The sequence below is a fragment of the Theropithecus gelada genome, chromosome 15, assembly GCF_003255815.1.
Source record: "Theropithecus gelada isolate Dixy chromosome 15, Tgel_1.0, whole genome shotgun sequence".
Lineage (NCBI taxonomy): Eukaryota > Metazoa > Chordata > Mammalia > Primates > Cercopithecidae > Theropithecus > Theropithecus gelada.
In genome coordinates, this window is record NC_037683.1 from 4,722,391 (window position 1) to 4,746,613 (window position 24,223).

General features: G+C 54.9%; 1 protein-coding gene across 2 annotated transcripts in view; it reads right to left on the reverse strand.

The window, feature by feature from the left end:
• Positions 1–13,521, reverse strand: part of DBH (dopamine beta-hydroxylase) — a 25,104-nt gene extending 11,583 nt beyond the window's left edge. Inside the window, exons 1-6 of one of the 2 annotated variants that reach the window (XM_025360459.1) lie at positions 13,274–13,512; positions 9,587–9,733; positions 7,204–7,461; positions 6,146–6,322; positions 5,411–5,513; positions 1,693–1,859 (exon numbers count right to left, since the gene is read on the reverse strand). In XM_025360459.1, coding sequence (XP_025216244.1) covers positions 1,693–1,859; positions 5,411–5,513; positions 6,146–6,322; positions 7,204–7,461; positions 9,587–9,733; positions 13,274–13,324 — 903 coding nt within the window. In that variant the 5' untranslated portion in view covers positions 13,325–13,512. Of the gene's footprint in view, positions 1–1,692; positions 1,860–5,410; positions 5,514–6,145; positions 6,323–7,203; positions 7,462–9,586; positions 9,734–13,170 lie in introns of both variants that reach the window. The other variant, XM_025360458.1, reaches the window with a different exon arrangement.
• Between the last annotated feature and the right edge of the window lie 10,702 nt (positions 13,522–24,223).

Sequence of the window (24,223 nt, forward strand, 5' to 3'; positions counted from 1 at the left end):
ATATATATATATATATTTTTTTTTTTTTTTTTTTGAGACGGAGTCTCACTGTCTCCTAGGCTGGAGTGCAGTGCTGCGATCTCGGTTCGGCTCACTGCAAGCTCTGCCTCCCAGGTTCACGCCATTCTCCTGCCTCAGCCTCCCGAGTAGCTGGGACTACAGGGACCCACCACCACGCCTGGCTAATTTTTTTGCATTTTTAGTAGAGACGGGGTTTCACCGTGTTAGTCAGGATGGTCTTGATCTCCTGACCTCGTGATCGGCCCGCCTTGGACTCCCAAAGTGCTGGGATTACAGGTATGAGCCACCGCACCAGGCCAGAAAATATTTACAATATTAATAATCCAATGGGTCAGTCAAACCAGGCACCCTCTCATCTTGTGTGTGGGAGGAAGCAGCAGATGGGCTTTCTGAGAGGCATTTTGCAAGATTGATTCAAGGGAACGCTCAGATTTCTGAGCAGCAATTTCACGTCTAGAAATCTACATGGGAAAACGGTTTCCGGCATGGACAAGGATTTCCGGGAAGCTTTCTTTCTATTGGTGAAAAGTTGAGAACAGCCTAGACACTGATTGATAGGGAGACAGTTCAGCACAGGCTTGGACCAAGATAAGGCAAGGAGGAGGGGATTTTAGTAGTCACTCCCCGATCTCGCCAGAAGCCAAGGACAGAACCTGCTGTTGGTACCAGTCTAAGTGCCAACCTGTGCCTCCACCCAGCATGCACAGCCCTGAGGACAAGCTCATGAAGACATGTCAGTGTTGTTTAACTTGAATTTTCTGTTTGTGGACTTGAGGATCTTTTCCTCTCCCTCTTGGCCGTTTGTTCCTGTTTTCTGTTCATCCCTGTGCTTGGTTTTTCCAGTAGGTGGTTTGTTTTTCTTACTGTCGGTTTCTAGGAGTTCTTCTTATATGACGGATGTTATTTCATAGTTTGTGTATATGTTACAAACATTTCCTCCTGTGCAGTAGCTTTACTTCTCACAATGACCTGCAAAGTAAGTGTTGTACCCATTTCACAGATGGGGAGACTGAGGCTTCTCAGTCTCCCTGACAGTCTCCCTGAGATCCTGTACCTGGCACTTCACTGCCTCACCTAGTCCTGCCCTGGTTAGGTACATGGTGAAAACCCCATCCTGTGAAATACTATGCAGCAATAAAAAGGCAAATCACCAGAAAAATGCCTCCATTTGTTGAAAAATTTGTAAACTATTCAATACAACTTTTTAAAAAAAACTCAGAAGGTTTCTGACACCTGCAAGGGCTTCCTGAAATACACAAGAGAAAGGTCTGGAAGCACACAAAGAGCCAATAAGTGGATATCTCAGGGAGAGGCGGCAGCGGATGAGGGGAGCATTCTCTTTAGCTGCAGTGCCTGCGCTTTTGAGTGGCAAGTGCACGTGTGTGTTGCTTACATAATGAAGGCATATTTTAAAATGCAGCGCGTGGAAGCCTGGCACGTGGGTGTGGACTAGTGGGAGCCATGGTTATTGCTGGAGAGGGAGGTGCACACACACAAATGGCCTCTCAGCAGGAAGGCACCCTTGCATATAGAAGAGAGCGAGAACCGCAGAGGGATTCAGGGTCAGGGGAACCAAAGCTGTGCCTGCCACCCTTCCTGGGCCACCTGCCAGGCCTCCACTAGGGGACGTGGGAAGACGGAGGGTGTGGTGCCGGGCCCAACCCCACTCACCAGCTGGGTACACTTGTCCGTGCAGTAGCCAGTGAGGACGAAGGCAGTCTCCCGCGGTGGAATAGCCATCACTGGCGTGTACACCAGTCCCAGCTCCATGATCCCCGCATTGAAGCGCCGCAGCTTGTCTGTGTAGTACAAGCGGATGCCTGAGGAGTCGCGCCGTCCTGGGAAAAGGTGGGATGGATGGAGGTGAGTGGCGAGTGGAGGCCCTCTCACCTCCCCCTGCCGACAGATTGTCCCTATGACCCCACCCACCCTCAGCCAGGAGGCAGGGCTGGTCACCCCCTATCTGCTCCCACCTGCTAGGCAGACCAAGAGCTGGCTGTCTTTGTTTCCACGCCTGTGGATGCCAGGCAGCTCACAAGATCAATTAACGCAAACAGGTTACACTCACTGGGAAGAAAGAGCTGTTGTTTCTATGAAAACTAGTTGAATGCTATGGAAAGATGTGATCAAGGTGAGCCACTTCAAGCCTCCATGGAATCAGGTGCAGGTGAGATGCTGCTGATAAATGGAAACTCATAAACAACTTGGATTCTGTGCTCAGATTGTTTCGTAAGTGCTTTGATGTTCTTCTTCCATATTCAAAGGAACCTAAGCTGGAAATCAGCCTGCAGGACGGTGACAACCTACAGGGTGTGGTCTGGGTGAAGAAGAGGGCATGGAACTCCCATCTGCCGCTGGCACAGAAGAGCCCTGGTCCTGTGTCAAAGCTGGGCAAGTGTGAGTGTATCTCTGTGTTGACGTTAACAAGAAGCATTCCAGGAGCTCATCCTCCCTGCAGCCCCTGCTTTTACTACTTTGATTTATGTCCTGCAGACCCAGGGAATCCACCTACCAAGCTGATCTCTCAGGAACAATTTGAATGAGAATCTGGCCCCCCAGGAGGAGGGTCAGAGTTGCAGGTCTAGCCCCGCTTCATGCACGGCTCCGGGTCCCGCTTGGTCAACAGCGTGCTGTGTGCTCTCAGATGACTTGCTGTCCCTTTCTGGGCCTCAGCCCACAGTCAAGGGCCTCTTCCAAAGGAATAACATGGTGCTTCTTCCAGTCACAGAAACTGTCTTCTGATTATGGTGTGGCCACGCTTGTAGGTTCTCCTTGCGGTTTGCTAATTGGAGAGTCCCTGAAGCTCCCTGGGCCAGCCTCCCAGCGGTCACATGAAACTGATGGTCAGAGGTCCAGGGGGCCGGGCACAGTGGCTCATGCCTGTAATCCCAGCACTTTGGGAGGCCGAGGCGGGTGGATCACCTGAGGTCGGGAGTTCAAGATCAGCCTGACCAACATGGTGAAACCCTGTCTCTACTAAAAATCCAAAAATTAGCTAGGTGTGATGGCACGCGCCTATAATCCCAGCTACTCGGGAGGCTGAGGCAGGAGAATCGCTTGAACCTGGGAGGCGGAGGTTGCAGTAAACCGAGATCGCGCCTTTGCACTCCAGCCTGGGTGACAAAGTGAAATTTCATCTCAAAACAAAAAACAAAAAACAAAAAACAGAGGGTCAGGGATGCTGGCACCCACTGGAACATCCTCACAACCATGTGTCATCCAGGTAGCCCCGCCGTTCCTGAAACTCCATGCCTAGTGAATCAGCAGTCAGGCTCAGAATACAGGCTGGGTTCATGGTTGGGGGAGGATCTAAAGGCCTGGCCATGGCCCCATGCCCCCGGATGTATGGTGGACATGGCGGGGTGGTTAGGAGGGGCTGTGCAGCAGGAGACTCCACCCCCTGGGTTATGTATAGGAAAGGGATGTCAGGCGGCAAGGAGTGTGAAATTGACAAGGGGTTTTAATTCACAGGGACAAGGCTTCTGATGAAGACTTAAAAAAAAAAAAAGATATAAAATTCTGGTCACAAGAAAAACATTAATGGGCCAGAAAAGCAGTCAGGACAGACACGCAGCCGGGTGACCAGTGCTGACTTCAAAACCGGGAGCCGGGAGCTGGTGAGTGCTTTCATCTTCATGCTTTTCTGCTCTCCATCTTCTCACCAGTGTACATGCATTGCTCTTTCTGATCAAACAAACTAAGAGGGTGGTACAGATACTAACATCTTCCCTGGGTGCCAGAAATGCTCTAAGCATAACCTATCCCCTTCATGGGAGCTTTGTACAGTAAGAATCATAGCCCTATTTTACAGATGAAGAAACTGAGGATGGAGCCTGAACTGAAGACTCCGCTCAGGACCACAGGGCTGGGAAGCGGCCAAGCTGGGATTCAAATCCAGGGCTGTGGACTGGGGTGCAGGGCATTTTCAGGGGGGCCCAACCATCTCCCTGCTTGCTTCCTTTAAGGTGAGGCCAAAACAACTCCTCTTGCCTCTGCCTTCTTCCCTCGACACCCCTACACCATCCAAACCCAAACGGCTCCTGTATCTCCGGGCTGATTACATCAGAGGATAATAATAAAAAGGGTGTTGCAATTGGTTAAAATTCAGATGGGGATTAAATCATGAAATAATTGTGGGATTTTGATATTTATAGAAAAGCAGCCCATCTCAAGATTGGTGAAGTGACAGGAGCGTCCTTATATTTGGCAAAGGATCCATAAATACAGCCAGATAATCATGAAAAGACAGACTTCCCTGATGCTTAAGGAGTTTTCAAAAATCCATTTGCTTTCAGGGTTTAAATGAGCAATAAATCCTGTATCATGCTAAGGCCCAAGCTGACTTATACCCTTCTCTGTGCATGTGGAGATAACTCCAACAGTGGCAGAAGGTATTACTTATGCAGCCACGAAAAAAAACCACAGGCGACTGTTCGCTGAGCACAGCCCTGTGCCCACAGCAAGTTCTGTGCGTGAGCCTTTCCCAGCTTCACAATAGCTGTGGGAGGTGGGAGAACAGGCAGAGGGTGAGGTCATCCACCCGGCCTCCCTGAGATGGTAAGGCACAGCCTAGCACCTATCTCTTAGGCCACTTCTGCCCCTTGCACAAAAGAAAATAAGAAGCACCATTCAGAGAGAGAGAGAAAGTGTGTGTATGTGTGTGCTTGTGCGTGCATGTGTATGTGTACGTGTGTGCATGTGCATGTGTGCATGTGTGCATGTGTGTGTGCATGTGTGGGCACGTGTGTGTGCATGTGTGCGTGTGTGCGTGTGTGCACGTGCGTGCGTGTGTCTGTATATGGTGGAAGATGCTGGTACAACAGAGACAGGGAAGTATTTTTTTCAGTTTCTGAGACAGCGTCACCTGGCCTTGCCATGCTGAGGGCTGACCCTGCTCACTCCACCCTCAGGTATGGGTGATCCAACAGTAGCTGCCCCCAGCTCCCCTTCCCATCCCTGCACTCCGGCAGGCCGGAACCCCTGTGTCCTGGAATATGCCCTGCTTTACCACCTTCCTGTTTATGCACACACCCCTCCCTCTATTTGGAACTTGGCATCTGGCAGTTTCCCTTATGAAAATTCTCCTTGTCCTTTCCCCTGGGACGGACAGTGCTGCGCCGATGGCCACCAGTATTACAGGGACAAGGAGGGAGGTGCGGGGCCACTGCTGGGCCCTGGCAGTGCTGTGAGGAGTGAGCCCCTCGAGGTCCTGTCCCTGGGAGCCCACCACAGCCATGGAAGATGGAGAGCGGATGGGGCAGACGCAAGGGCCTCGTGCCAAGAGGAGCTGCACAGCAGGGGCGCCATGTTGGGCAGACAAAGGGTGGAATTTTCTCACTGGCTCAACACAGCTGAGCCCTAGGGGGAGGATGGCATCAGAGCCCCCTACCTTCTATCACCAGCGGGTTGTGGTAGTGAACTTCCAGGCGGATGTATCTGGAGGACCCAGGGCCCCCGAAGGCAATGCCGGCTTCCTCCGGGTAGTAAAATGCCTGTGTGGGGCAGGGTGTCAGACAGACGGGTGTGTCCTGAAAGGGTCCCAGGTCCCGGCAGGGACAAACCCAGTCAACTGTTGGGGCCTGAGCCTCAGGGGTGGAGGAGGGGGCGCAGCAGGATTAGAGCGACGCTTCCTCCTGACATCTCTTTACAAGCCCAAGGAACATCCTGTGACTTGGGTCAGGGTGTCAGGGAGAGGAACTGGTGCTTAGGGCTGAGACTTCCCCCAAAACCCCTTCTCTGGATGGGTGCAAGAGCTGGCAAGACCCCCATTGTCTCAGCCTGTGGAGGCCTCAACACTGGCCCCATCCCACCAGCCAGCCCTGGGACCACTCTGTGCACAAAACCCTGACTCCGGCTGGGAAACAGAATCAGGACCCGCTGAGGGCATGAGGTCCTGGGGCACTTGCGTTTCTGTGGAAAATTTAAAAAGGCTGGAAGCAGGCGGCATTTCAGACATCACAGAGGCAAGGGGGCCATCTCAGGCCTGGCCCTTCTGGTGGCCTCGTGAGCCCCCTTTAGGAGCCCCTTCTTGGGGCCTCTGAGACAGTGAAGCTGGGGAAACAGAGGTGTGGGGATGCCAGGGGCCCAGGCAGGAGACACCAAGCTGGGGTTGCAGGGCACGCACCTTGGCGCCCAGGGCCCAGGCAGCCAGCACGTGGCGGCAGTAGTTGAGGCGGTCAGGTTTCATCTTGGAGTCACAGGGCCCGTTGAAGTGGGGGACGTTGTCCATCTCGGGGGCGCACTGGAAGATTTCCATGTGGTGCACGAGGGCCTCGTTGCCCTTGGTGACGATGGGCTCGTACTGTGAGGAGGCAGCTCCCTGAGCCCGGGAACCGACCGCCCGCCCTCCCCTCCCCTCCCCAGCAGCTCTCCTCCATAGGTGTCTGTCTGCCCATCTGTAAAATGGGGGGGATGATCGAGGCAATTTCAGGGGCACTTCTGGGGCTCAGAGCCGTGAGGGTGGAGCCATCAGCCCAGAAACAAATCCCGTAGAAAGCTCCAGAGTGAAGGAAATGAGGTTTTTACAGGACATTTCCTGCCAAGGCAGGGACAGGACGCAACCGTCCTCATGCATATGGGGCCATGGCCGGGCCGGCTCCTGCAGCCTCAGTGGGAGGCAGGGCAGCCCTGAGGTTACAGCCCGGGCCCAGAGCGCACCTTCAAGGCCATGCACCTTCCTGCTGTGTGACTCTGGACACTCACATAACCTCCCTGGGCCTACTTCCCCTGCTGGAAACTGGGGGCTCTTGTGCTGAAGGAGGGATCACCTCGCCCCTCCCCCAGAGCCAGGGGCATAGTGGACACTCGACAGCTGTGGCCTTTGCTATTCTGCCTTCCCCGGGCGGGTGTTCGAGAGCAAGTGAATTCTGACTTAAGCTGCTTTTTCATGAAGGAGAAGGTGGCCTGGCAGACAGACAGCAGTTCCTGTCCCAAGGAAAGATACAGAAGTCAAGATGTTGGTTGCTTTGGTCCAGGCAGGGAAGTGGGAGCTCAGAGGCCCTTTGAGGGTGGGGGAGTGAGCAGAGTGACAGGGAAGCCGAGACTACTTGCTGATCCTGTAGGACCTCAGGCAGGTGCCTGAGGTTCCGGTGATAAGAGGACAGCTCTCCAGGGTCAGGGACAACCCAGGCCCAGGAGGAAGGCAGGGCTGGGTGAGGACCTGGGTCCTGAACCCGCATGTACCTTGACAATGTGGTGCCGAGGGAAGCCCTCGGGAAGCTCGTGGATGTAGCACCAGTACGTGGTCACCTGGTTGGGGATCTGGATATCGGGAGCGTGGATATCCATGGTGTACGTGTCTGAGGGCGTGGCCGGGAAGGTGATATTGGGCTTCAGGAGCTGCACCCTCTGTAGCCCCGTCCGCAGGCCTGAGATGTTGATGGCCTCCAGTGACCGGAATGGCTCCTCCAGGATCCCGTAGACCAAGTGGACTGTGCCGTCCTGTAGCCAAGATGGGGCTCAGTTGGTCACCCATTCAGAGCCCCCAGAGTTGGGCTCCTGAGGGGATGCCACATCCCTGCCCACCCACATCTACCAGATGACACACCTGGCTCTCATCTCTGTGAATAAGGGACCCTTGAGGCTTGCATAGCACTAGCTGGGACTAAATCCCAGGCTGATGACCCCCAGGATCCCCTATTTGCACCAACCATCCAATACTTTTCTAAACACATTCCACCTGCACTCACCTAACATCCATTTAAGCAGTGACGACTGGGCCTGCCATGAGCCAGTGTGGCCAGGACATTTGTTCCCTCCACCGACCCCAAGGTCACGGGGGACTGGGTGTGGGGGATCATTGGTCAGTTCAGCAGCCCAGCCTGAGGATTCAGTGCCGTCTATGAAAGGAAGGAACCACCCTGGGGCTTGCTGACGGTCACCCTGAGCCGCGGAGCCGCGCCGTGTTATGTAGTCACCACCAGCTTGGCGGGAGGGGAACCAAGCAGCCACAGAAAGCTCCGCGGGTCTACGTGGTGCTGGAGGCCACAGGCAGACTCAGGAGGCAAGACACGGGGCTGGCTTCCTTAAATGCTATCGTGAGTGGAAACGGGGATCAGGTGTGGAAAGTGCCTTTCGTAGCTTTCTGGGCACCACAGGTGCAGACCCGTGTGGGTGGCTAATTTGCTCTTTGAGTTTGTGGAAAGCTGGTGGGTCACCCTGTGCGGAGGACGCCCAGAGCTCCAGGCAGAGGCCCCTATACCTGGCCTGGAGCCTCTGGGCTGAACACACACAGGCACTGGCCTTCCCTGTGAGGTGCTTCCGGAGGGTTCTTTGCTCACCCTTGCCTCGTCCACTGGGAAGCAAGGTAAGGGCTCAACAACCTCCTGGAAAAACACCTCTTCCGGCCCCAGGTCTGCCCCAGCACACCCCCAGCTCCTGGGTACGTCCACTCCCCGCCTCTGGGCCTTAGTTTCCTCATCTGGCAAACAGCCAGCTGTTCTGTTTCCTCAGATTCCATATTTGTCTATTTGGCATCTATTCATTGATTACAGGCTCAAACAGATGGCCAGAGTTGTTTACACCTGTCTTTCCCTCCAACATTCACACGTGTGTGAGAATCCTATTCCCAACCCTCCAACCCATCCCAATCCCATATCCCTAGCCACCTCCTCCACCTGACTCTCATACCCCAGGCCAATATTGCCCCAGCCCTAAATCACCCTAGGACCAGGAACCAGACAACCAGAGACCACTGCAGCCACCCAGAACCCACCAAAATTGTCCAAATGAAGCAACTGCCCTGCCCTGCCTGGCCTTTCCCATGGAAACCCCAAGAAAGCCTCAAGCCTGGGCTCTCCACTGGCTCCCGCATCTGCTTCCTGACCAAACCCAGGGCTCCGCAGCTGGGCCTGCACGGCACAGGTGCACCTTCTCTCAGGAAATGCAATCAATCTTTCAATGGTACTGGCCTGTGTGGTCACTCAGCTAACCCCATAGATTAAGACCTGGCACTAGCTGCCGCCCCAGGCCATTGCCACACCAAAGGATTACTCACACAAGACAAAAGGTGTCAGGTGTGCTAGAGTTAAAAGAGTTTTGTCTTCAAGGACAAGGTGGATTGCTTTCCCTAAGAGGTGGGGCCGGGGGGACTCTTAGGGCAGCATAAGAAGCCTGTGGTTTTTGCAATGTTTTGTGGCTCCCATGAACTCGCAGATGGAGCTGGTCAGGCCGCACAAATCATCTAGTTCCCATCCCCGTTTTACAGATGGGCAAAGTGAGGTCCAAAGGAGGAGGGGAGCTGTCCTGAGCCTCACAGCGAGCTGGCGACAGGGCCGGGATGGAAAGCCATACAGCGCAAGCCCCGCATCTAGAAACCATGTCAGCTACATGTCAGCAAAGGGCTGCTTCTTTGAGGGCTCCGGGGCGATAGCAGAGCTGGGCCATCCTAAGCACCTTGACCCCACCACTGCCTCTGGGCCATCCTCCTTGGTTTTCCTCTGTCATAGCTGGCCAGGCCCAGGCCCCAGACTTATCAGGGACAGGAAAGGTACTATGCCATTGGCACAGGATGGCAGCATGGTACACGCAGCCCACGTCCTCCTGGGTGCTCACAGCCACCCCTTACCTCGATGAGGTAATCCTTGGGGTCGCAGGTGCCAAAGGGCCTCTTGAAAAGCAGGGCCAGGCCTTCTGGGGTCCTCTCCACCTGCAGCAGCTGATAGTCCTGCTGGGGATCCAGGTGGATCTGCCCCTTCTGGTCACTCCAGGCATCCTGCAGAGACAAGCACTGGGCTCCAGGCATGAAGGACCCCAGCCGGGCCAATCCACAAGGGAAGAGGGCATTCCCCAGCAGAGCTCTGCATTCATTGCCAGCTGAGCTGGGGCTGCTGGGCCTCAGTCCCTGTGGATCTGAGGGTTCTGCCTGGGCTTGGGGCTTCACTCACACCTTCTATGTCCATTTCTGCTTGGAGGCAGTGGAGTTGAGCCCTGACAGTGCTCACCTCCTCTGCAGCCAGGAACCAGGGCTCTCACTTGCCAGCAGGTCACAGGCTCTGTTAGCCATGGGGATTCCCAGGCCTGAAGGGCGGGACACTGAGCTTCTTAAGAAGATACCTTAGGCTAGGCTCCCAACACCTCATCAGGACTGGGAACAATGCCTCAGACCCATGCTGCCCACATTCATGCAGGCAGGAGAATTGTGGAGCCTCAGAAAAGGGAAAGTTGGGAACAGGGTGGGACATGAACAGGAAGGGAGAGAGAAACCAGGGTGCCACATCGAAGGTGGTGATTGATAGCAGGTGCCCACCCTGCACTGGCACAACCCTGAGAACAAGCACTGCTTTATTACTTTATAAATACCTGTAATTTTGGATTTTTTTTTTTTTTTGAGGTAGGGTCTCACTATGTTGCCTGGGTTGGTCCTGAACTCCTGGCCTCAAGCGATCCTCCTGCTTCGTCCTCCCAAAGTGCTGGAATTACAGGCATGAGCCATCACACCCAGCCTGAAGCATCACTTTAAACCCTGCAGCCTAGGCATTGCTCCCCTCACCTTAGTCCCTGCCCTGCTTGGAGAAGGTAAGCTGAGGCCCAGGGAGGCATCGGACCTGCTGCATTCTCCCAGGATGCTTCCTGGGATCTGGATCGGTGACCTCTGCCCTCCCCATCCCCGGCTGCTCCCTTTGCACTGGGCCCTAAGGGGCAGGGACATGGTGGCCCCAGGCCAGGTCACAGGGAAGAAGACCACCGGGGAGATCTACTGAGAGACAGTGAGGAACCTTCCCCGACAAGCAGGCTGCCCTTCGTACTCAAGAAGGGCCCTTCTTAGATTCCATGTTTGTCTATTTGGCATCTATTAATTGATTGCAGGCTCAAACAGATAACCAGAGTTGTTTACACCTGTCCTGCCCCCCAACATCCACGTGTGTGTGAGAATCATATTCCTAACCTTCCTACCCACCCCAAGCCCATATCCCTAGCCACCTCCTCCACCTGACTCTCACACCCCAGGCCAATATTGCCCCAGCCCTAAATCACCCTAGGGCCAGGAACTAGACAACTAGAGACCACCCCAGCCACCCAGAGCCCACCAGAATTGTCCAAACAAAGCTGCTTCCCTGCCCTGCCTGGCCTTTCCCATGGAAACCCCAAGAAAGCCTCGGGCCCTTGGCCTTAAGGACTTTGGGTTGTGTTTCTTTTTAATCTTACATTCAGGGGTAAAACATCTTTTCTTCATTTCCTTGAGAAAAAAGAAATCTGCAAAAGATATTGCAAAACTTTCCCTAGAGAAAAAAGCCACACAGTGCCACCCTGCCGGGGACACCGCTGGCTTGCCGAGAGACTCATTTTAAACAGAGGCAGAAAGTTCTCCTGTGATATTTCAGCTGGAAATCAAGAAGATATTAGTTGAACATATTGCTTAGGGAGGAATAACAGGGCTGACATTTGTTTTCGTAGGAATTTGTTGTGCAAATTAACCTTGCCAGTGCACGGAAAGGCAAAGTCACCTGGCTTCCTCTGGCTTCCCTAGCAGCCGGGAAATGCAGGCAGGGGGACGCTGCACCAGGGAGGAGCAAACACTCCAGCACTCAGGGTGCCTCATGGCAGAGGCTTGCGAAGAACTCCAAACTGTCAGCGATGGAGTTCAGCTGCGCCTCCAGACGGCTGACGGCTCAGAATCAGGGCTGTCCCAGGTCTTTCTTGGCTGGAACCTGAGCCACAGAGTGTCTTTGTGCACAGGAATCTGTGCAGCCTCATGGGTCAGAGCAGGGTCCTTCCCAGGCAGCTCCACCTACCCTATCTGGGTGGCCCTAAGCCTCACTAGTGACACAGGCAAATGCCTCCCAGCTGAGTCTTGGGAATGGGAGGGGGCAAGCTCGGCTCCAGAAACAGCGGCCACCGTCTGCCCTCATGAACTCACAACATCCAAAAAGGCAGAGAGGGACTGTCCGCCCCACCGTCCCATGGCGAGATCAAGGCGCAGAGCTGTAGCCGGCCGATCTGCACAGACTCAGCTCCCTGGCTCCAGCTCTGTTCTCCCAGATAAAGCAGGCACCTCCTGACTTTGGAAATAAAACTTTTTTGTCCCTCCTTTGTCTGTTTCTGTGGAGAGAGTTGGGTTTCATCCACAAATAAGCCCTGGTGGCCAGTCCCATATTGGAAGGACGGTGGGAGTAGGACCCGGGGCAGGCGGTGGGCTTGCCCACTTTGGGGATCCCCTGCGGCTTGTGGAAGGGCCTAAAGTCCTCTCCAGTTTGAAGGGAAACTTCCCTTTTCTCCACCCTGTGAAACAAGAGTGGAGGTAAATTTGGGCAGAAAGGAGTCAAGAGCCCATCCTGACGGTTTTGGCTGAGCCCTGTGGGGCTTGTTCGACACCTATGGGTGGGGGCAGGGTGTCTGCACCTGCTCAGTCAGTCCATGGGTACAAGCACGGTAGGTCAGGCTGGATCCCATGGGTGCACAGGCCTCATGCGGTGCCCGGCCACGCGCCACCACCTGGCCCACATCAGTGGGCATGTGTGCTCTGGGGACATTGTTTACAGGGCCGGGGGTCGTGGGGTCTGTGCTCCTGCACGTGTGGGGTGTGGAGCGGCATGAGTTTGTGTGGCGTGTGTGTCCTCTGTGTATACTTCCATTCCTTGGGATTGCTGGGTCCCGTGATTTGGGGTGGGCAGTCAAGGACCATGGAAAACATGTCTTTCCTATTTTGTCCTCAAACTGAGATCCCCATGATGCCCAAGCTCGGGGTGCAGACTCGGCTCAGAGCAGAGTCAGCTCAAACACTGAGAGGTGCAGACAAACTTTCTGGGTTAAGGAGGGTGAGTGTAGAAAGACGGCCAGATCCGAGTGCAGTGGCTCAAGCCTGTAATCCTAGCACTTTGGGAGGCCGAGGCGAGCGGATCACGAGGTCAGGAGATCAAGACCATCCTGGCTAACACGGTGAAACCCCATCTCTACTAAAAAATACAAAAAAACTAGCCGGGCGAGGTGGCGGGTGCCTGTAGTCCCAGCTACCCGGGAGGCTGAGGCAGGAGAATGGCGTAAACCCAGGAGGCGGAGCTTGCAGTGAGCTGAGATCTGGCCACTGCACTCCAGCCTGGGTGACAGAGTGAGACTCCATCTCAAAAAAAAAAAAAAAAAAAAAGAAAGGACAGCCAGATGGGGTGCTGGGTCGGGAAGGGTTTGGAGAACTGGCAGGGAGGAGAGACTCACCGCAAAATAGGCAGTGTCCCCATCGGTCCAGAGCACCACGAGGTCTGCGTTCTCAAGCTCGCCACGGTCGGACATCCCAAACAGGACTCCAGCCTTGAGCTGCTTCACCAGGAGCTGGAAGAAGATGGCCTCCTGGGGGTAGCTGACATTCCATGAGAGCTCCAGGGACTCCTCGGGGTCCAGGGGGATGCGGTAGAGGAAGGGGCTCTCAGGGGGAGCCGAGCCCTGCAGTGCAGCCACCAGGATGACCAGGAAGACGGCCACTGCTGTGCTGTACATGAAGGCGGCCTCCCTCACACTGGGGCAGGGCAGACTGGCCCAGCGACACCACCGACTGGGGGCCTGCATGGCTGGGGTGAGCTCTGTGGTCCCACCTGGCTATTTATGCCCCGGTCCTGAATGGGGTGGGTCCAAGTAACATGGATAATCACATTTGTCTGGTGGGGAATTCAATTGTCCCTCCCACAAGCTTGTGCCCCAGGCCAAGCACTCTGCCTGCTGCCCTCCTCTAATTGGCACTAATGACACATGGACGTCATCAGTGGGAGCTGAAGCAGACAGGCGGATGCTGTCCCTTCTGAGATGGCTTTGAAGAGCTGTCCCAAAAGCAGATCCCCCCCGCGCTGCAGCCAAGAGGCCTTTCAGACACCCTCCGGCCTGGCACTGGCTGACTGCCTCACAGGCTGTCCGGCCCAGTCCCCAGTGGGATGGGGTCTGCACCACCTCCACCACCCACGGATGAGCAGACTGAGGTCTGAGGAGCTGCTCCAGGCCAACCAGTGAAGGATGGGCCCGCAGCCGCCTCAGGCCTGGCCCAGCGAGCAGAGCCGTTTGTACAATACTAGCGGGTGGGCCCATTTCGAACCAAAAATAAGGCAATCTCCAAATAGTCCCTGTGTTTAGACACTCTCTCCACGGCCTGCTGTTCCCACTTTTGTCTCCTCAATTTTCCCACAGCCTCCAGCTGGTACCACGGCTGCTCCAGAAGGCGCGAGAGCATCACAGGGAATGGGGGACATGGGCGTGGGGTGCATCGCTGGGGACACACGGGGCTGGAGCTGCACAGGGGATAGGTAGGCTGCAGGGTGCACTGCTGGGGGTGACAGTGTTTAAGGAAAAGAGGGTGAGTGACAGGCCTGCTCCCCTGTCTCTGAAGCTCCCAAACCCACAGCTTCCTCTTTCCCAGAGCAGATCTGGCCTGAATTTGAAGCCTTTCAGGGCAACTGACCGCAGCCCTGCTTCTCCCACACCTGCCACAGGACCTTTGCCATCATCCACCCATGGGCCCGAGGGTCAGTCTCACCATGGCATCTCTCTCTCCTGTCCTCTCCCACAAGTAGACAGAGCGCAACGGCCTCCAGGACATTCTGCTTGATCCCCCCAGCTCCACCCCCCAGGCTGGGTTGACAGATCTGTCCAGCTGGACTAGAAGCCATCCCTCCTCCCCAGCCTCCTCCCTAGCCTCCTCCCTCTCTTCCTTCCTTTTTTCTCATCGTCTTTCTCGTCTCTTTGGAGAAACCCAGAATCTAGCCTTAGGGGTACATTAATGTCACAGGCTGACAGTGACGTTTAAGTCCTCAAATACCCATCATGGCAGATCTGGAGGCTGCTTCAGCTCTGAGCTCTGTGCTGTGGAAAGGAATGACCGTGTCTTTGCATGAACGTGAAATTTGGAGAAAGTGCCAGCCTACCCCTGGCCCTGGCAGGCAGTGCTCTCTGCCCCACGGTGGCCAGGCCACCCTGCAAAGCCAAGCTCAGGCCATGAACCCCTCCTCACTGACTGCACTCAGAGGGGCACCGTTCACCCCCACCATGGCCCAGGCAGGTGAGGACCAAGTGCATACTTGCAGTAGTGTGAAATTGACGCCCAGGCCAAGGGAAAGACACTCTTGGGGTTGTCTGCTGAGCTTTGGGAAGGGTTCAGCCTCCGAAGGCCTGGCTTTCCCATCAGGACATGCCACCTCCCTCGCCTGAGAGCACCTCACCTTCATGCCTCAGATTATTTCCAAAACCTCCTCGTCTGTGCCACGTAAGCAGGTGTCTGGCATCGAGATAACAGTGCATCCTGGACATTCGCTCTCGGGATCAGGGAGCGGCCACGAGCTGGTGATATGAAGAGGCTCCGGGGTGGGCAGGCACCTGTGTTCCCAGCACGGGATAACAAAAGCCAGCAGAGGCAGAGGTGGGGGTCGCGGGCTCCACAGCACACCCAGCTCAGGGGTGAGCCCTCCCAGCAGCCTGGTGGCCACCCAGGTGGCTCCAGCTAGACAGCAGGCTAAACAAGCACCAGCTGGGGCCTGCATTGTGGGAAGGGGGGTGCCTCCCTCTCCTCTGGGGTATTGAGGCCCCAGGCACCCCTCCTACTCCTCTGGGGTCAGAGCTCTGGGGTCACATCCTGCTCCACCCTCCTGAATGCGCAGCTGGCGTCCTCAGAGAAGCACTTTCCAACCCAGCGCCTCCTCCCCATCTGCAGACAGAGGAAGTTGGATGACAAGGACAATTGATCCCTCCAGCTTCCTTCAGCCCAGCGGTTCTGTGGAGTGACAGGCTGCGAAGAGCCCCCAATGCTGCCAGCCCTCAGACGGCTCGCCACACCTGCGGGCCTCGCTCCTCTCCTGGACCCACAGCCACTGGGAGCTCTAAGGAGGGACGGCAGGTGTGGTCTCATACGCAGCAGTGTTATGCACACACGTTTATTTTTAACAGGAATCTAAAGACATTTTCTTTATCCAACTCAAAACTGGCTTTCCTCTTGCATTCGACAGAAATGATTCAGCTGATTCCAAAATAATGATGACCAAGCCCTAGGGAGGGACAGGAGGGACAGGAGACACAAGTCAAGCTGCACCAGGGCTTCCTCTGCTTTGCCTCCCTCCATCCTGGCCAGCCTTGGGTGGCTGGGTGTGCGATCACCCCTGTCTCAGACACAGGAGAGGCAGCCTCAAAGAGGCGAGACAACGGGCCTGAGCTCACAGGGCAGGCCAGTGCCCGGGTCAAGCACCCCAAAGAGGGCTCCCTGAGCTGGAGGGGGCTGTACACCTTGGCAGCCAAGGTCAGAAAAATTCCACTGGAGTCAGGAGGAAGGGACGCTCAGATGAGAAATGCAACCACAGAGAAAATCTGCGGAGATTGGGGCCGGGCGGGAGGGAGCGGATCCAATCGGATGGCCCTGTGGCTGCGCCGTTCCTTGCATTAATGGATTTTGAAAGGGAGCAATCCGACCCCAGGGTAAGGAAGCAGCGGTCAGCTCTCCTCCTGCCCTCACCCTCCTCGGAGGTGACACCTGCCTGCCAGGTGCTCTGTTGGCCACATGCCTCCCTGTGGTGCCCCGCGGGGGTCTTTCCGCCCTGCTCCCACCCCCACTGGCTCTGCTCCAGTGTCTGGGTGCACGTTACCCTCCAGAGGTGGGGTGGGGGTGGAGTAGGCTGGGGAGGTGCAGCATGTCATGGCTACGGTGTCAGGAAATAAGCCCCGTTCCTGCTGCTCAGCGCCTGGCTTCCCTCCAAGGCGCATCGACGGCTGACCTCGTTTAGAACCAATTTCAGCTTTTTAATAAGCCCTTTGCTTTCCTGTATCTCTCCGATGCCATCAGCCCTTGCAGGCTGTAATTCCCCATCACCTCTGCCACATGAGGCTGGCTGCTGCTGACGTCCTAACCTCGGGCAGTGACAACCCCAAGTGGAGTGACTGTGGTGCGGATGGGAGCTGGGTGAGGGAACAGGCCAGGCCACTCCCCAGCGACAATGGGGCCTGGCCACAGGACAGCACTGTCCCTCACCGATGGCTCAGGCTCTTAGGGACCTCCTCTTGGCAGGAAAAAATCAACTATCAAACTGATGGCAGTGCCTAGTCCCGGCTTGTGATGGGATGGATTGGGAGCTGCTGGGAGACGGTGACTCTGTCCACCAAGGAGCCCACTCCAGGGTGACACTGTCCCCTTGGGGGAACCTGGGGCAGCTGGCCTATGTCCCTCCTCGTCCTGAGCATAGGGGCTGTGGTATGAAGGTTAAGAGGCACATTCTGGGCTAGGCATGGTGACTTATACCTCTATAATCCCAGGACTTTAGGAGGCAAAGACGGGAGGATTGCTTGAACCCAGGAGTTCGAGACCAGCCTGGGGAACATAGCATGACCCAGTCTCTACCAAAATAAAAATAAAAACAAATTAGCCAGGCATGGTGGCCCAAGACTGTAGTCCCAGCTACTCGGGAGGCTGAGGCAGGAGGATCGCTTGAACCCGGGAGTTCGAGGATGCAGTGAGCCATGACTGTACCACTGCACTCCAACCTGAATGACAGAGCACAACTCTCTCTCAAAACAAACAGAAAACGCATCCTGCCTGAGGAGGCAGAGGTGGCACCACGCCTCTGTGTCTGCTCGTAAGTGTAGGTGGCCGTGAGAGTTTTTTTTTTTTTTTTTTTTTTTTTTGAGACGGAGTCTCGCTCTGTCACCAAGGCTGGAGTGCAGTGGCCGGATCTCGGCTCACTGCAAGCTCCGCTTCCCGGGTTCCGGCCATTCTCCTGCCTCAGCCTCCCGAGTAGCTGGGACTACAGGCGCCCGCCACCTCGCCCGGCTAGTTTTTTGTATTTTTTAGTAGAGACGGGGTTTCACCGTGTTAGCCAGGATGGTCTCGATCTCCTGACCTCGTGATCCGCCCGTCTCGGCCTCCCAAAGTGCTGGGATTACAGGCTTGAGCCACCGCGCCCGGCCGCCGTGAGAGTTTTAATGCATGGGACATCCCATGACCTGAGGTGTCCAGGGCCTGGGGCACTGAGTGGGGTGGCTACAGTGGGATCAGCACGAGGGCTGGGCCCGGGGCAGGTCACAGAGGTGCCCAGAGCACCACCGAAAGCTTTCCTCAGTTACTGGACCAGAGGCACCCACTGGCCCTGAAGCTGTGTGCCAAAAGCAAGGGGCCATTGATCCCGGAAGGGGTTGGTATCGGGGGCCCAGGGACACTCCCATAAAAGCTCCCAGGGAAGCAGAATCCAGGAGTCCCTGGCTGGCTCCAGGGCCGGGGCTGCCAGGCCGGCCAGGCCACTCTTCTGTGATTCCAAGCAGCCCCACCATGAGTGAGTCTTCCCCTCTGTCACTGGCAGGCCACTGGCCTGGGCAGGCCACAGCCTCCCCTGCCTCCATCTCTCCTCTGTACACAGGGTCAGCGAGACGGGGAGGTGGACCCTCACACCTCCGTGGCCTGCACCCCCAGCTCTGGGCTCATGCTCGCATACTCAGTTTTACACACACACACACACACACACACCCTTCCAATAAGTTGGCCTCAATCTTGGGGCTGAGGCCTGCCGGGCCCTGAGGAATCTTGCAGGGAAACCCTTTCTGGGTCCTGCTTCTCCTTTTCTCCATAAGGATGCGTGACTGCTCCTCTCTCTCTCGAGTAGCTCATGGGGGAGGTGCCTGTGCCTGATTTCTGCATTTCCAGCTTTTCTGAAGGGGCCACACTGCCAGGATGGTCGTGGGTCCTGAGGCAGTAGCTCCAGACCACACCCAAGCCACAGAGTAGCTGTGGGCCCCGGATGGACAGAGAGGCCCTGAAACCTGCCGGCCATGTGACCCACCCGGACAGTCCCCATGGCCCTGAGCCTTCTTTCCTCATCTGTTAAATGGCCATCTTGCCCAGGACCGGCACTGGCACTGACGTCTGGCTGCAGAGGCTGGGCCCTGTGTGGCCTGCACCAGCACTCAGGGCTGCTGGTCTTGCCCCCCGCTGGCTCCTGCCAGCCATGCACCCTCTTCCTGAGGCCGCAGCTCATCTGTCGGTAAGCTCAGTCACCTCGGAGATCCACCAGGTTGACCCACTGTTGACCCAGAATGGGCCGGTGCAGTGAGGGCTAGCGAGACAGCCCCGGGTTGCCCTCACCCACATCCATCTCGGCGGCTGCTGCACCCACTGACGTCACAGGGTCCAACAGGCAGGGCTCCAGCCCAGGAGGCTCCTGGAGAAAGTGAGAACTCGTCTCCCTGCCTGGAATTTCTCTGAGCTTCGGCGCCTGGTGTGATAGACAGAGGGAGGCCCCCCAGTGGCCACGTCCAGATCCCTGCGAGTCCATAGGCTACCTGGGGAAGGGACTTTCAGTGTGATTAGATTAAGGAGCTGGAGGTGGGAGGTGGTTCTGAATTGGCTGGGTGGACCCCATGTCATCACAGAGGTCCTGCGAGAGGGAGAAGGAGATGCAGCGATGGGGTCCAAGGAGAGGAGGCTGCTTCCAGGACGGAGCAGGGGCCATGAGCCAAGGGATGTGGAGGCCTCTGGAAGCTGGAAAAGGTGGGAACAGTTTCCCCTCCCAGAGCCCCCAGAAGGAGCCAGCCCTGCAGACACCTTGGTTTTAGAGCTTCTGACCTCCAGAACTGTAAAAAAAAAAAAAAAAATCATTCAGTCATTTGTTTACAGTGGCTACAGGAAATACAAGCACAGGCCCAGCACTCTCCTCTCCCAGTGTCTGCTGGTGCCGTCATGCTCTGGTGGGACCCCCAAGTGCAGCAGTTAAGCTTCTTTAGGTCGGAGACTGTGTTCCTTTCTTTTTGTCCTGTACCCCAAGTTATGGTTTTGGTTCCCCCAAAAGCAGACGCTGAGGCAAGGGTCTGGGTGTGAGCAGGCTGGGTGGAAGGGGAGCTCAGCGTGTGTGGAGAGGGGTGGGCGGGGGAGTGGGAACACTCATGAACCATACCTTCGTAATCAGTTTCTGCCATGCGCAGTGGGGACTCAGTCCTAAGGGGACCCTGGAGAGACTGTGGAATGCACCCCAAAACTGTCATATCAAGGGTGAAGAAGCCGGGGCCCTCACCTTCCCACCCCTGTCTCTTATAGGGAGAAGGATGCTCCTGGGGTACCAGAGCACAGCATGGGGGCTGCCTGCTGATGGGTCAAACCCACTCCCACAGCCAAGCCCAACCCAGGGTGGGAGGGGGCAGAGATGCAGGAAGTTGTGGGGTACCAGTTGCTTTGGGCAGGCCCAGGAGATGGGGGCTGTGGTGAGGATTGAGGGCCGATGCCCTTCGCACCATGCCAGTTTGCAGTGGGAGCCCCGTGTGGGACGGCTGTCACACAGGCTGTGGTCTGGGCTCCCGAGTCCTGAGATGCCCTCTGAGTCTACAGGCTCGTAGGAGCCATGTCTGCAGCCCGCCCACCTCTTCCCTAGACAAGGATGCAGGCACTGGGCATTCCCGTGAGTGAGGGCATCCAACCCTTCCAAGTCACACAGAGGCCCCGACTGTCACCATTTCACAACTCAGGATGCCGAGGCCTAGAGACAAGTGGCACTGGCCAGGGCTCTGTGGTCATGGGTGGTGGCTCCAGAGTGGTAAGCCTAAAAGAGCGTGGCATCTGGCATCCATGGAGTCTGGAGAGGAGGGCTGGCCTGGGCCTCCCGGGCAGTTCCATGCAGGCTCTGCTGACTCTCAAGACGGGGGCTATGGCAGCCTCAGAGTGGGCAGGCAGGGGTCAAGTGAGCTGCCTGGCAAAGGCTGCAATGCCAGCGACCGGCCCTCAGACCCCCGCTCAGGGCTCATGGGCCACTTCACCACCAGCCCCTGGAGCTTGGGGCTACCACACCCCACGGGACACAGACTGGCCCTATGCAGGTGAGACTGGTGCCACCCAACCCAGGACCCCCGGACCTGCCTTGACTCCCTGGGTCTCAGCTGAGAACAGGGGACTTGGGCCCCAAGGTCTGAGCGGTCAGTCAACCCTCATCCCGCCCCCCATGCCCATTTCGGGGCCAAGTGTTCTTGGAAACCTGATTCCAGAGATACTGAAGGGCAGAGCCTCGCAGGCTCAGCAGGGTTTCCACTGGCCTCAGCACCCAGGGCCGAGAGGGCATCTGAGGTCCTGCCCGGGGGCAGGCAATGTGGAGGCTCAGGCTCAAGAGGGCTGTCCCTTGACATTTAGGTGAGTTTCACTGGGAGGAACATGGTACTTATCCCAGAGAAGCAATCAAGACAAAGGCAGAAAGAGGCAGGTGCATGTTCCTCAACCTCTGTACCTTGTTTCCTCAGCTTATGGGGACAGTGACAGAACCACACTCGCATGTCCTCGGGCTGGGGGCTCCCCGAGTCAGTGCAGGCAGAGGCTGGACCATCTGTACTTAGTAACGGCTCCCTCCATGGTGGCGAGCATGCCTGAAAAACGCGACGCAGAATGGCTCCCTCAAGTATGACTACCATTAACAGCTCAATAGGTCATCTTTCAGAACAGTTTTTCATTCTCTGAAATTTTTTAAATTGTTTATTACTGATTTATCACATTGTGTAAAATGTCCCGCCTTAACCACTGTAAATGCAAAGTTCAATGGCTTTCCGTGCATATTCCTATTGCTGTGCAACCATCACCACCCTCTCTGTCTTCAGAACACTTCCTCTTGCAAAACTGAAGTTCTGTCCCCGTGAAACAACAGCTCCCTATTCCCCCTCCCCCAGCCCTGGGCACCGACCATGCTGCTTTCTGTCTCCATGATTGTGATGACTCTGAGACCACACAGACATAGAGCCATACAGGATTTATCCTTTGTGTCTGGTCTATTTCACTGAGCATACTATTCTCAAGGTTAATCCAGGTTGTAGCATGTGTCAGAGCTTCCTGGCCTTTGAAGGCTGGAGAAGAGTCCACTGTGTGAATGATCGCACTAGATGTGTCCATCATCAGTAGACGGACAGTTGGGTTGCTTCCATCTTTTAGCTGTTGTGAATCATGCTGCTGGTGTGCAAATACCTCTTTGAATCCTTGCTGTGAATTCCTTGGAGTGTGTACCCAGAAATGGCATTGATGCATCCTGTGAGAATTCTGCTTTTAATTTTTGAGGAGCCATCACTGTTTGTTAAATGGCCTGCTGTACACACTGTCCTGCCACTGGTGTTTTCCACGTGCATGTTGGATATATATCGAGTATGCACGCTCAGTGCTGCCTCCTCATTTGACAGCTCTCAAGTATCCCACTGTATGCATGGTCTCTGATTGATTTAGCCAGCTCCCTGTTGATAAATATGTGGGTTGTTTGTTTCTTAAACTATGAGTGACAGTGGTGCAACTCTTGCTCTTGTCTGCCAACCCTCATGCACTTGTACCCACGGTTCTTTAACATCAGTCCCTAGAGCAGGAGCTGTGAAGCCAAGGACATTGGGCTCCCTAATTGAAATCAACCCCCAGGTTCAAAAGGCTTTGGTCAAGGGGGACGCTCAGACACTGGCTGTTATGCCACCAACCAAAGGCACAACTGCCTCTGTGGAACAAATAGTTTCTAACAGGTAAGTAGGTTCAAACCCTGTTGATGGGCCAAATTAGCTATTGGATCAGGCAGCCTCCCTCCAGCTACAATCAAATGCATCACATACATAAACACAAATTCAATCAAGCCTAAGCCTCGCCATCTGCTTTTCAAAGATGAGACTTTGAAATGAGCAGGTCTCTATGCCTGGGGGCCTCTGACATTCACAAAGTAAGAAGTGGGCAGAGATCTGCACACCCTGATCCAATTTCCCCTCTGCTGATCAAGTTATGAAAAGACTTGGCCCCATAAGGCCCTGGGGAAAGGGCGAATTAAAATGACCAGGACAGAGATGGTCTGTGTCACGTAGGAGGTGAGGAGGTAGCATGAGCTACCGTGCTGACGAGGATATCTTTCTGGGTGGTGCTGGTCAATATCTGGAGTGACAGGATGTCTTGGAAGGGCTGGCATTGCCAAAGACCTGTTTGGTCCCAGGAGAACAGGTCTGGGTTTGAAGTGTCTCAGCATGGTGGGATGGCCAAGGCCACTGAAATGGTTTGGCTCTGTGTTCCTGCCCAAATCTCATGTTGAATTAGAATTCTCAATGTTGGGGGAGAGACTGGTGGAAGGTAATTGAATCATGGGGGCAGGTCTTTCCTATGCTGTTCTCGTGATGATGAATAGATCTCACGAGATCTGATGGTTTTATAAAAGGGCGTTCTCCTGCACATGCTGTCTTGCCTGCCGCCATGTAAGACGTGACTTTGCTGCTCCTTTGCCTTCTGCCATGATTCTGAGGCCTCCCCAGCCATGTGGAACTGTGAATCCATTAAACCTTTTTTTTTTTTTAAACTACCCAGTCTCAGGTATGTCTTTATTAGCAGCATGAGAACAGACTAATACACTGTCCTCATGATAGTGAGTGAGTTCTCATAAGATCTGGTTGTTCAAAAGTGTGTAGCACTTCCCTCCTCTCTCTCTCTCCTGCCACCATGTGAAGATATGCTTGCCTCCCCTTTACCTTCCACCAAGATTGTAATCTTCTTGAGGCCTTCCCAACCACACTTTCATTATAGCCTACAGAACTGTGAGTCAATTAAACCTCTTTTCTTTATACATTACCCAGTATCAGGTAGTTCTTTATAGCAGTGTGAGAATGAACTAATACAAAATATTCCTACCAAAGAAGTGGGGTATTGCCATAAAGATATCTAAAAATGTGGAAGTTACTTTGGAACTGGGTAATGGGCAAGAGTTGGGAACAGCTTGGAGGGCTCAGAAGAAGGCAGGAAGATGAGGGAAGGTTTGGAACTTTCTAGAGACTTGTTGAATGGTTTTGACCAAAATACTGATAGTGACGTGGACAGAGATGGCCAGGCTGATGAGGTCTCAGATGGAGATGACGAACTTACTGGGAACTAGAGTAAAGGTCACCCTCACTCTGCTTTAGCAAAGAGACTGGAGGCATTGTGCCCCTGCTCTAGAGATCTGTTGAACTTTAAACTTAAGAGAGATTATTTAGTGTATATGCTGGAAGAAATCTCTAAGCAGCAAAGCATCCAAGATATAACCTGGCTGCTTCTAACAGCATATACTCAACTGTGTTCACAAAGAGATGGTCTGAAATTGGAACTTATATTTAAAAGGGAAGCACAGCATAAAAGTTTGGGAAATTTGCAGCCTAACCATGTGTTAGAAAAGAAAAACTCATTTTCTGGGGAAGAATTCAAATTTGCAGAAATTTGCATAAGTAAAGAGGAGGCAAATGTTAATAGCCAAATGGGGAAAATGCCTCCAGGGCATTTCAGAAACCTTTGAGGCAGCCCCTCCCATCA